The sequence below is a fragment of the Aquarana catesbeiana genome, linkage group LG03, assembly GCF_042186555.1.
Source record: "Aquarana catesbeiana isolate 2022-GZ linkage group LG03, ASM4218655v1, whole genome shotgun sequence".
In the NCBI taxonomy this organism is placed as follows: domain Eukaryota; kingdom Metazoa; phylum Chordata; class Amphibia; order Anura; family Ranidae; genus Aquarana; species Aquarana catesbeiana.
The window spans coordinates 529617950-529630927 of NC_133326.1; the positions used below are offsets into that span (position 1 = coordinate 529617950).

A 12978-nucleotide genomic window follows, 5' to 3' on the forward strand; every position below is an offset into this window, starting at 1 on the left:
CAGAAAGCGCTTGAAACAGAGTTGCTTTGTTAACAAAGTTAAAAGCGTCTATAATTATGATAAAAAAGTGTAATGCAGTATCTTGCCACAGTACAGAAGACCTATACTTATGTAGCCACGAGCCATGATTTGATCAAAATTAGGGATGAGCAAAATTTTGAGTTTTTGCCTCACTGGAATTTTGATGAAAGAAAAGACCATTGCACCATTTTGGAAAAATGCATTGGAGTAGGTGAAATTAAAGTGCCACAAAACAAAATCCATATTCTCCAAAAATAATCTATATGCATCTGCTAGTTAATGGGCCTGTAATGCGTTTTTTGATAAATCATTTCTTAGTGTGTGTTCCTTCCTCTTTGTAAAGTCCTATCACCCTACCCACCAAAACTTCTGCTTTTCTCCACCACTTCTGCTTCTTAGGCTCAAGCACGTTAGTTGTGGTCATGTGCACTGATCTATGCACACTACAGATCCCATAGTCCATCTCAGGAATGAGCAAGAGAGGGTGGCTATGTTCCTACTAACAGTGGGACCAAGGAGAATGAACGTAGCCACTCTCAAACAGGAAGTTGTATCACAGCAAATACTTTTTGAAGTAAAAAATACATGCTTGGAAAAAAAAAAAAAAAAAATATATATATATATATATATATATATATATATATATATATATATATATATATATATATATATATATATATATATATATATATATATATATATATATATATATATATATATATATATATATATATGGCACTTTAAAGTGTTATTTTGGTTCTTTTTGAGATAAGTAGGTCCTAAAGATTATGGAAGCTCCTTTCAACTATTCTAGACCTATTCTTGTTCCAAAAATGCTATCTCTAAAACACACGATCAGAAATTCAGAATTAAAAAAAGCTTTCAAAGCGATTGTTTAATAATCTGATCATTGGTACACAGCTTTTGAGAGCAGTTCATGGCAGTTTATTCAATATTATCTGAAAAATGTTCTTGTACAATACCAGATGGTACGATTTTCATTTTAATCAGTACAGTATTCGTTCGAAAAAAAAATGGAAGAGCAAGACAACACATGCTCAGGAACGAAAGAATATATTAAAACACATTACATTACTTCCGAAAATTGTATTCTGTCATGCTAGAATTTTTGTAAATTGAGTAAACTCTTCATTTTCTATATGGACTAGCAATACAAGAAAAAATAAAATGGACAATCATTTGTTTGATATTATCATGTGTACGAGGCCTAATCCTAAAATCTTTTATCATTGACCTTCAGGCACCGCTGTTGTCTGACACTTCCAGGTATCTCAGAAAGCTTGTCCTCAGCCAGGCACTATGATTCTTTCCACCAGCTACAACATCACTACTGTGTTCTGCAGTGACATAGCAGCTGGTGGAAGAAACCACAGCACTCAGAAAGGAACATGCTAAACCACATCAAGGGAAATGTCAGATAGCAGCAGTGCCGGGAGTTCTTCAAGAAAGCAAAGATTGCACTCACCAACCACCAGAAAGGTAAGGATAAAACATCTTCCTTCACAGAGTGGTTTTGCTTTTTTTTTTTATTATTATTATGGTGACATATTTAGGAGCAGCAGCTGATTAATAAGTTTATCTCTCTGCTTCCTCTTCCTCTCAGCAGGGTCTTTGTCAGCACATGGGCATACAACTCACACCTGATAGGTGCAAAGTATTGCTCCTCCCTCTCCCAGTCTGTTACACAGGAATTCATACGAAGGTCATCTCACCCTAATATGCTCAGCCTGCTTCCACTCTGTAAGTGCATTATCAATGTGCCATACCTCCCAACTTTTTGAGATGGGAATGAGGGACACCTATCAGCAAAAGTATTCAGGCATAGGACACACCTCTTGTCACACCCCATTAAAGGAGAATTGTACAAAAAACAAGATTGGTTAAACTCTCGAGTGCTTTTTTTATCACTACTATTCCTTTATATTGGCTCTTGGAATTTACAAATGCAGCAATTTAGAAATCAGATGAAAGGTTTAGCCTGGGTTCACACATGTGCAGTGCGAATTGAAGCTCAGGTTTCACTGGAAAGATAAAAATCAGTTGTTCTAAGGTTCATCTGCATTTCAGCTGGCGATCAGTGAGCAGGGAGAGGTGTAGTGAGGAGAAGGAGAAAATCCATGTTCAGAACGCAGTACATCTGCGAATCAGATGTGTTCCCATAGGAGATAATGGGCTTGTAATTCGCACCGCAATGCCCAAAAAACGCACACTTTTTTGCGCAATGCGCAGTGCGAATGCAACGCACATATGTGAACAAGATACATTCAAATGAATGTATTTTAAAATGTTCTGCGAATTGAATGCGGTGTAAGCCGCATCTAATTCGCATAGATGTGAACGATAAAAAGTGCATTTTATATACAGATCAGACCAAAATGAGGAGGAATGAGGGACAGAGGGACATTGCTCCAAATCAGGGACAGTCCCTCGAAATCAGGGACAGTTGGGTGCTATGATGTGCTCTTGTACATTGCTCAACGATCAAAGATTCCAGGGTTAGGCATAGCATTTTTGGAATAAAACCAGGTTCAGAATAATTGAAAGGCACTTCCATAACCTGTAGGAGCCATTTACAAGCTATCGATCTCATAAAAACACCTTAACGTGACACTAAACTCTGGTTAAAAACATATATACCAAAATCCACTGGATAAAAATGTACTTTTAAATAAAAAAAATAAAAATGTACTTTTATTTCCAGTTCCACTTAAAAATCAATTCGGCAGCAGGTATAAAATGTACATTCCCAGTTGTAAAATTCAAAAGACACATAAGGTTGAAACGCGTTTCAATGGCACATTTGATACTTTTTGGAGCGTTGATAGAAATACAAGTGAATTTTATCTTCTGGATATGGGATATCATTTTTTATTTTTATTTTTACAAGATTACAAGAGGCTGAAATCAAGTCAAACTCAGGTATATACTGTAACAATACATTTTGAAATGAACACATAAATGTGGTGCTTTTTTAAAATCTACCGCAAGAAAATTATTTTCTTTACCCCAGAGTCCCCCCCCCCCCCCCACCATCACCAACACCTCCAAAAAAGAGAGACAGGAAATGAGATTTATCAATTTATTGTGGTTGCAGTTTCATAATACATTGTTGAAAACAACTTTTCTATGCGGCTGAAATGATCACAGATGACAGCTTTGCAGACAATACAAGGCAGCTGTGCAGGCTGACATCCCACATGTAACCGAGTGCATTTGCATCTTGTAAGTAAAAATTTTAACTATTAATAAGGAGTATAATTTTCAGCAAAGCAGTGATATTTACCTTCTGAATAGCAAAACAGTGTGATTCAATGTTTTATTCTTTTTGTACATTATGATGAAACAAAGTGGCATAAGAAGTACAGCATATTACCAATTAAATCACCACCTGGCTTATAAACCCACACTGTCTGTAAAGTAAAAATTTAAATTTTTTGCAGTGATGGTGCAAGGTTTACTATATACATATACAATGAAACCTGCCTGTCGACATCTTTGGAATGGACTAAAAAAAAGACTAAAATAAAAAAAAAATACATATATATTTAACTGGATACTGTAATTCCATTGGCAGGATGTTGAATTTTGTCATTTAAAAATTTTTTTAAAAAAATGTTTATAAATTAATTACTGTCATTGGTAATTTTGTCGTTTTATTTGCAAATTCAAACAAATTTAGTAAGCCTCATGAAAGCTCAACTTACCTTTATAGAATAAAACAGCTAAATACATAACAGTTGCATCAAAACAAATGGTTTGCATGGCAGCCAAAGCCTTACAACTTGTTTTCTTTAAAGATAGGCAAAGTTTGAGAAGAAAAACCTTTCCCTTGCCAGAATGTACAGAAATGTACATAAAATGTCTCTTGCTCTGTGTGGAAGTAGTGGTCTCCCTGCCAAGTCAAAGCTAGGGCTCTCTAATTAGTGGGCAGCATTAGCAATGCTGACTGCAAAGCTATCCCAGAGAGCAAGGATAACTTGCCAAAATATTGTGGCAGTGTTGAATTGTAAGTTTGTTAACTTGCTGCACATTTTCACTGGCAAGTTGTACACTTGCAGAGCACTTGAAGAACAAGTTCTAGCTGTCAATTTGCATGGAAAGTCTCTAGCAAGGGCAAATTTGCAGTCTACAGCAAGAGCTCTGCAAGTCTAAAGCATGAAAATTCAGCCACAGTGACCCCTTGTGGTGGGATGACTATTGCACAACATTACTGAACCAGAACTTGCAGCAGACTTGCAGAATGTTTGCATAGAAAGTTGATCTGGACTTGGAAAGTCTAGCAATAGCTTAGCAAATAATTTTCCAAACTTCCATCAAAAGTACAAGACAATCATGCAGGATGTACAGGATCAGCTGACGCGTTTCACACTCGAAACAGAGTGCTTACTCATAGCTGGTAGTGTCATGGTTGGGATTCAAACCATTTTGTTTTGATGCACCTGAAATGGCTATATTGAACTGAAAGTTCAGTTGGGTTTTAAAAAAATTTTGTATACCATTTCCATACTAATATTTTGGGCTTACATTTAATTTTTTTTTTTATTTGGTGAATGACAAAATTATCCTAAACTAGAGTGAATTAATAAAAGCAGTGATAATGGCTATTATGTAAAAAAAAAAAAAAAAAAAAAAAATCTCTAAATACTGTATATTCTAGCACATATAAAAAGCCTTTTGCGTTTAATAGTGCTGTAAGGTTTAAAGCTACTTGTGTGTAAAACTGCAGTTGTCGGACTATAACACTATACGGTCAACCATTAAAGTACCAAAAAGTTGACTAATATGAACCAAAAAATTGGCTTTACCTGTAACAAAGTGTAAAGGTTGATATTCAAAGTAGTTTTTAAAAGGAAAAAAATTATAATAAAAATAATAATTTGAGCTAATCAGTAATATCCTACCAGACAATGGTTGTTAACATAAACTATTAAACTGTTCTACTCTAAAGTGCAGCATAATTCTATCGGTGCATAGTCTCATGGGAACTGCCTTTCTAGATTCATCATGACTTTGTGGTATAAGCAATCAATAAAGATCAGTAGAAATATATTTGATTCACAGCTGCTTCTCTTAAAAGGATTCTCCAGCTAGTCACAGATTTGCAATGGTGTTTGGCTAAGCTTTTTTCTGGGAACTGGTATGGTCTCATGTTTCAATGGTGCAATTCAGCTTTATGACTGCCCCTTTCACCTGCCTATTGGCTAAGTCAACCATAAAACAGTGAGGAAGTAGTAGAGGTTATCTGCCAATCGTACCATGGAAACTGTGGTCAAGGAACAACTTTTACCTTTTGTTTCAAGAGGGAACTTGGTGGAAGTTCTGGAAATCTGCAGCTGATTGGACAATTCCTTTAAGATCTTGTGCAAAGGCAGTACTGTAGTCTCCTGAATGTCTAGCAGTTTGGAGGAGGGTGGGCATTAAATACAGTGCTAATATACATGGTTGTATTCAGCATAATGAGAAACACGTTTTTGGTAAGTAAACATAAATATAAAAAAAAGGACAGTTTAGCACTTTATCTGAGTTGGTCTGGTTGCTTTGGAAAGCTTCCTATGGCTCCTATTCGAATCTTAATCCTGCAGAAGAAAAAGAGAACAAGTTTTACATTAAAATGTAAAATGTTATCTACATTTATCCATAAAAATAAAAATAAATCCCTCCTAAATCATTTAGGTGCTTTCCTGTAGTAACAAAGAATAGTCCCCACCCATCAAAGCCGCCATGTAAGTGATAAAAGGGGCCATATTTCATTCTATGTATCATTTGTTTTTTGTGGACCAAGGGTTCTCTCTATAAATTAAACTTGCTGTAATGAGAGGCAGCATACAGTACATGAAAGAACAAATGGCAAACAAAGATTTACCAGCAGGTGGTGCTAAATGTAATACTGTGGAATTTAAACATTAACTCCAGGTTTTGGTAAACTTTAACCATGAACCATATGGCAAAAAAATGGCCTGGTCATGAAGGGGGGGGGGATAAATCTTCCAGAGGCACTGTATCTAAACAAAATGTATGTCCTTTTTTTTCCCACAAATAGAGCTTTCTTTTGGTGGTATTTGATCACCTCTGCGGTTTTTATTTTTTGCACTATAAACAAAAAAGTCCAACAATTTTGATATAAAAAAAACCCCAACTTTTTTACTTTCTGCTATAAAACAAAAAGTCCAAAGGTTCTAGCGTCTACAAACTATGGGGTATTTTTATTTATTTATTTATTTATTTTACTAGTATTGGTGGTGATTGGCAACTTTTAGCGGACTGCGATATTGCAGCAGGCATTCTGACATTGACACACACTTTTGACACTTTTTGGGGGACCAGTGACACTAATACAGTGACCAGTGCTAAAAAATATGCACTGTCATTGTACTAATGAAAGGGGTTAACATCTAGAGTGATCAAAGGGTTAACTCTGTGCCTAGCCTGCGTTTTTGTGTACCGTGGGAGGTGCTTTTACTAGGGGAAGACATGGATCCATGTCCCTGTTTTGCAGGAACACAGTATCCATGCCTTCCCTTTTGACAGAACGGCAATCTGCCTTGGTTACATAGGCAGACCGCTGTTCTGCCTCTGAACTGAACAATCGGCGGGTGCCGGCGGACATCGAGTCTGCGGTACCCACCGCTCAGCTCCAGCTGTGTATAATTCGCTACCCAGAAGAGCCGGATCACGTACAGTATATGTACGTGATCCGATGCTAGGTGCCTCCCTGTAGTAGTAAAATTTATGTGGTTAAATAGTTAATTTGGACCAGCTTAGTTCCTTCACTAACACATGCAGCAGCTGTCAGCACTGTATGAACTGTATGAAGCCTCAGAAACACACACACATTCATAGCTCCAATAAAGACTGGCCTCTCTTATACATTGACAATCGGTGCTGACCAATATAGTCCGTCTCCACTCTCCGCTGAAAATATGAAAATATATCAGCTGCACTCTGCTTAGCTCTTCTTAGCATATTTTTTAATTGAACTGACTATTAAAAAAAAAGAATCCACCCAAAAACCAACCGCCCTTGATGCATTTCACCACTCCTGGCTTGCTCACAAGAATAGGGGAAGTCAAATTACGCCAAGAGGAGCTAAGCGGAGTGCAGCTGATATTTTTTCATATTTTTAATGGAGAATGTATGTAGCCTCAGCTACATAGAGTATAAACAGTTGTGTTTTGGCAGCGGGACGGGGACTTCTCCTCCTGCGCTCTGAACAAAATTAAGTTGTGCTCACAGGTAGCTTTGTATTTTCTGAGTGAATACAAGATTTCCTCTGATTTGCTGAGGTGGAGACATGGGTGGATGACATCACAATCTTCGCCTCAGGCAGGCAATGGAAGCTTTGTATTCATTCAAATGGAACACAGTACTGTATAATGTATGTAGCTGAGGCAGACATCTGCTGCATGTGTTAGCAAAAGAATTAGTTTGTTTAGACCAGCTTGGTCCAAAGGAACTATTTCAATTTCACTAAAACGTGGAGTTAGCTTTTAAAGTATCTAAACCCTAGAACCAAGTGTAATATATTGCATCTTATCAGTCCTTATATGTGGTAACAGTAATAGTTTTTATTTGTATGCTTTTTGACATTAATTTCATCTGGCACTCCTGCCATTAAAACACTTCCTGCCATAAGGTGACAACGCTCACTCCGTACTGTACCTATGAAGCATTTTTTATCTATACCAAGACTACAGAACAATTCCCCATCTCCTCTTCTCTATGATGTAGAGGGCTCTTCTCTATGATATAGAAGGCAAGCCCCCCTTACCTCTTCTCTTTGATATAGAGCAGTGGTCTCCAAACTGCGGCCCGGGGGCCCAGATGTGGCCCTTCGCTCGGCTTTATCTGGCCATAGGGCACTATTCCATCAACTGATTTTAATGATGGGGCGCCATTTCCCCTTCTGACACCATCAATGTGGCTCTATTATTCCATTTGATACCAACAATGGGGCACTACGCTTCCCAATAAAATCAGTGATGAGGCACTGATGCCGGGTCATTTTATATACCCGCTAGCCACAGTCTGGCCCTCCTAAAGCCTGAAGGACAGTAAACTGGCCCTTTGCTTAGAAAGTTTGGAGACCCCTGATATGGAGGGAGCAGATTCTGTATCTGTCCTTAGAGACAGCTGGGACAATGTAACTGATAAGAGTGCAGCACAGGCTGCAAGCACAGAAAGTTATTAGCTGGTAGGATCAACAGATATTTTTTTTGCACTTCTCGAACAGATATACTATATACGTTTAGTGGTATATTTAACAGACCCAAAAGGACCACATAAGAGAAGAAGTTCATTGTTGTGGTTTACATCCCCTTTAAACCTGGGAATTCTACTGCACAGATCTCAATGCCGAAAAAACCCATAAGATTTAACAAGCCCCCATGATAATTCAACGAATCATTGTTCACCCAAAACTAAAATAACATTTTAGGTGAACTGACATGGACCAATAAAAACCCAATTGAAGTCTCACACCTTTTAATTGTAGTAATAGTCCCGTACCACCAAAAATTATGAATTGTGACTGATTTGGGCTCGAAAGTGCCTTAAAACACTCTCTTCACTGCTTCTTGCGCTTATATCAGAGCACCCTTTGCTGACAGAGCTGAGTAGCAGCCAAACCCCACACACCCTAATCAAAAGCATCCTCACAAAAAAGTGGAAGGAGCATGTCGGACCAGTTTGATGTAAAGTATTGAGTTCACTTGCTCTAACTCTGTTGCCTATCAATGCTGTATGGGAAAAATTGAGGTTAGACTTTAAAAATGGAGGCTGTTAATACAATACTTAGCTCTGCCTTAATATCTATTTTTGCAACTCCATCTGGGCTTTAAAAGAAAAGTCTTTTGTCTTCCAGTGACCAAGAGTCAGCTTATAGTGGGCTGTTGCCTGCAATCAGCTGACGGACAGTGGGACTGACCCCACTGCCATACTCCTCTTTTCAGCCAGCTCTCTCCCCTGCCTGGCACCCCTGTGAGTACTAGAGGGGCAGAGCTTGGAGAAGACTGAGAACTGAGTGATTAGCAGTCATGTGATCGATCAGTTCTCTGTCTTAGAACCGAAGTGGGACAGCTGCAGCATGGAGGTGAGTACAATTGTTTTTCTTATCTAAGCCTATTCTTCTCCTTAAAATATTTCTTGTACAAGTTACATTATTAATACGTTTTGTTCAAGTGTTGAGGGAGTTAAAACAAAACATAAGAAAAAAGTATTACCCACCATTGGTGTCAGACTTTTTGCCTCCAGCTGTCACCTAAAAGGAAAACAATAAAACGGTTAAGGAAAAGAAAACAAATATATGCTTACAAAGTGGGTTTCATTCATTAAAACTAGAGAGAAATACATGAAAATAAAGCTGTGATGCTGCCCATAGTGACCAATCTGAATTCTAATGCAATTACTCCCTAATCCCCTGAAACATGTTGGATGTATTTTACTTAAGGTGTACAGTGGGGATAGAAAGTATTCAGACCCCCTTACATTTTTCACTCTTTGTTATATTGCAGCCATTTTCTAAAATCATTTAAGTTCATTTTATTTCTCATTAATGTACACACAGCACCCCATATTGACTGAAAAACACAGAATTGTTGACATTTTTGCAGGTTTATTAAAAAAGAAAAACTGAAATATTACATGGTCCTAAGTATTCAGACCCTTTGTTCAGTATTTAGTAGAAGCACCCTTTTGATCTAATACAGCCATGAGTCTTTTTGGGAAAGATGCAACAAGTTTTTCACACCTGGATTTGGGGATCCTCTGCCATTCCTCCTTGTAGATCCTCTCCAGTTCTGTCAGGTTGGATGGTAAACGTTGGTGGACTGCCATTTTTAGGTCTCTCCAGAGATGCTCAACTGGGTTTAAGTCAGGGCTCTGGCTGGGCCATTGAAGAACAGTCACGGAGTTGTTGTGAAGCCACTCCTTCGTTATTTTAGCTGTGTGCTTAGGGTCATTGTCTTGTTGGAAGGTAAACCTTCGGCCCAGTCTGAGGTCCTGAGCACTCTGGAGAAGGTTTTCGTCCAGGATGTCCCTGTACTTGGCCGCATTCATCTTTCCCTCGATTGCAACCAGTCGTCCTGTCCCTGCAGCTAAAAAACACCCCCACAGCATGATGCTGCCACCACCATGCTTCACTGTTGGGACTGTATTGGACAGGTGATGAGCAGTGCCTGGTTTTATCCACACATACCACTTAGAATTAAGGCTAAAAAGTTCTATCTTGGTCTCATCAGACCAGAGAATCTTTTTTCTCACCATCTTGGAGTTCTTTAGGTGTTTTTTAGCAAACTCCATGCGGGCTTTCATGTGTCTTGCACTGAGGAGAGGCTTCCGTCGGGCCCCTCTGCCATAAAGCCCTGACTGGTGGAGGGCTGCAGTGATGGTTGACTTTCTACAACTTTCTCCCATCTCCCAACTGCATCTTTAGAGCTCAGCCACAGTGATCTTTGGGTTCTTCTTTACCTCTCTCACCAAGGCTCTTCTCCCCCGATAGCTCAGTTTGGCCAGACAGCCAGCTCTAGGAAGGGTTCTGGTCGTCCCAAACGTCTTCCATTTAAGGATAATGGAGGTCACGGTGCTCTTCAGGCAGTTCCTTTGACCTCATGATTTTCATTTGCTCTGACGTGCACTGTGAGCTGTAAGGTCTTATATAGACAGGTGTGTGGCTTTCCTAATCAAGTTCAAACAGTATAATCATACACAGCTGGACTCAAATGAAGGTGTAGAACCATCTCAAGGATGATCAGAAGAAATGGACAGCACCTGAGTTAAATATATGAGTGTCACAGCAAAGTGTCTGAATACTTAGGACCATGTGATATTTAAGTTTTTCTTTTTTAATAAATCTGCAAAAATGTCAACAATTCTGTGTTTTTCTGTCAATATTGGGTGCTGTGTGTACATTAATGAGGAAAAAATGAACTTAAATGATTTTAGCAAATGGTTGCAATATAACAAAGAGTGAAAAATTTAAGGAGGTTTGAATACTTTGCGTCCCCACTGTATGTAAATCCTAACAAGGAACTTCTGTTATGTGCTCCCTCTTGGTCTGTTAAACATGTAATTGAATGTGTTTATCTGTTTAATAAGTGCAAAAAAAAATACTTATTGATCATGTCAGAAATTCAGAGATGTCTTGTGTCCAATGTTCCTATTTTTTCCCAAAGAGAGCAATAAGCCCCCCCAATCCTCATCTTGGTAATACAGATCGAATAGTCTTTATATGGTGTAGATGGGAGAGTAGGTGAGTCATTTGGTAAGAGAAAACTGGGCAGGGCTGACATCATTCAGTTCACAAAAATACTGCGTGTTGTCAGCCCACAACAAGACTTAGAAGCTGATTTCATTTTTGGAAGATCAACAGATATTTTTCTGTACTTGCAGGGTATTTAAATAGATACAATATTAGAACATGTGAATGTATTGCAGAGATGCACTGCATATGTTTTTTTTATATTATTATTATTGTAGATTTATTTATGGATTGGACTTTAACCTTAGAGCTGTTTGACTTTGTGCCACTCCCTGCCCAATACACACCATGGCTAGGTTTTAAGGTGTGAGGCCATCATATTTCTCATCTGAGTTCAGTGCTAAATACAGACACTCAAAAATTGTCATATAACAAAGGTGCTACAATGAAATAAAACTAATGGCTTTGTTAATTGACAGTTTGATCCTATGGCAGCAGACCATACAGATAGTCAATTATCAGTCCTGAGCTCAGGGCATGAGACGTCAACCTCCATGGGAACCGCACAGCCTGAACTGAGCTGACATCTCCACTCTGACTGGGAGAAAATGCAAGTAAATAACACCACACACAGCCCTCCTGAGAACTTATGTTGCTCCTATAGCAAATTCAAACGTTAGATTCTGAATCATGCAGATACCCTATTTCTAGCTGGTTCTCTTTGAAGTATGTACACTTGGAAAGAAGTTTTGAGCTCACCTTGGATGGTGTGGAAGCCTTGTCTGCTTGCGGTCTCTCCCAGAGGTTCCTTTTACCAGATACGTCTCCAGGTCTTAAATCCTGAAAACAAAAACACATTTTAAAAAGAAAAACTTACAGAAAAAGTATTTGCGAATGACCATGCTCACCATATATTATTTCTGGTGGTCATACGGTTTTATGACAGCATCAAAATTATAGCATAAGAGATTCTACACAAACATTTTGGTAGAGTAAAAGGGCAATAGTTCTTTTTAAACATTGGTCCATATGAATAAAACGTGTAATGCTCTGATTGTCTAGCATATGGTCTAGAAATGCCAAATTCTAATTTTCTGAATAGTTCTCTAAATGTTCTAATTCTCTGAATAGTTCTCTAAATGTTCTAATTCTCTGAATAGTTCTCTGAATGTTCCAATTCTCTGAATGAGTATAGGATAGTCTTGTAAATACTTCAATCCTGCAGTGTTCTTGGAGCATTTTAATGCTCTAACTCAGCCTTTCTCAAACTTTTTATCCCAGAGTAACCCTTGAAATAATTTTCAGGTTTCGAGTAACCCCTACTAAAATAAATTTGTTGTTAGTCTTTGAGAAAAATACCCCTTATATTGGTAATTAGTGGGAAGAATGTGGTCCCCTTACCATGGTGGTCAGAATTCCACCCGTCCAGGAAGATGAAAAGTTAATTGGTGTCATGCTGCTTGCTCTGCCAAATGGTGTTATACCTGAAGCTATGCAGACACAACAGATGGGAGGTCAATCTGCCATAGCTTAAGGAACCCCTAGCAACCTCTTCAGGAACCCTAGGGTTCCACTGAACCCTTGTTGAGAATGGCTGCTCTAAAAGGTTGACAAAATGTATCAAAACCCCAAAACAAAAATGTAATATATTGTAGCTTACCAGTCCATAGATGTATTCTTTTTTCATTTCTTTTCCCCCTTTTTTAACTTGGTGATTCTGCCAGCAAAACACTTCCTGTTCA

General features: G+C 38.3%; 1 protein-coding gene across 5 annotated transcripts in view; it reads right to left on the reverse strand.

Moving 5' to 3' along the window:
- Nucleotides 1-3107: 3107 nt before the first annotated feature.
- The window catches only part of CALD1 (caldesmon 1), a 266015-nt gene continuing 256144 nt past the window's right edge, over nucleotides 3108-12978 (reverse strand). For all 5 annotated transcript variants that reach the window (XM_073621277.1, XM_073621276.1, XM_073621272.1 and 2 more), the window contains 3 exons: nucleotides 11996-12076; nucleotides 9265-9298; nucleotides 3108-5618 (listed from right to left, as the gene is read on the reverse strand). In XM_073621277.1, the coding sequence (XP_073477378.1) occupies nucleotides 5602-5618; nucleotides 9265-9298; nucleotides 11996-12076 (132 nt within the window). In that variant the 3' untranslated portion in view covers nucleotides 3108-5601. The remainder of the gene's footprint in view (nucleotides 5619-9264; nucleotides 9299-11995; nucleotides 12077-12978) is intronic.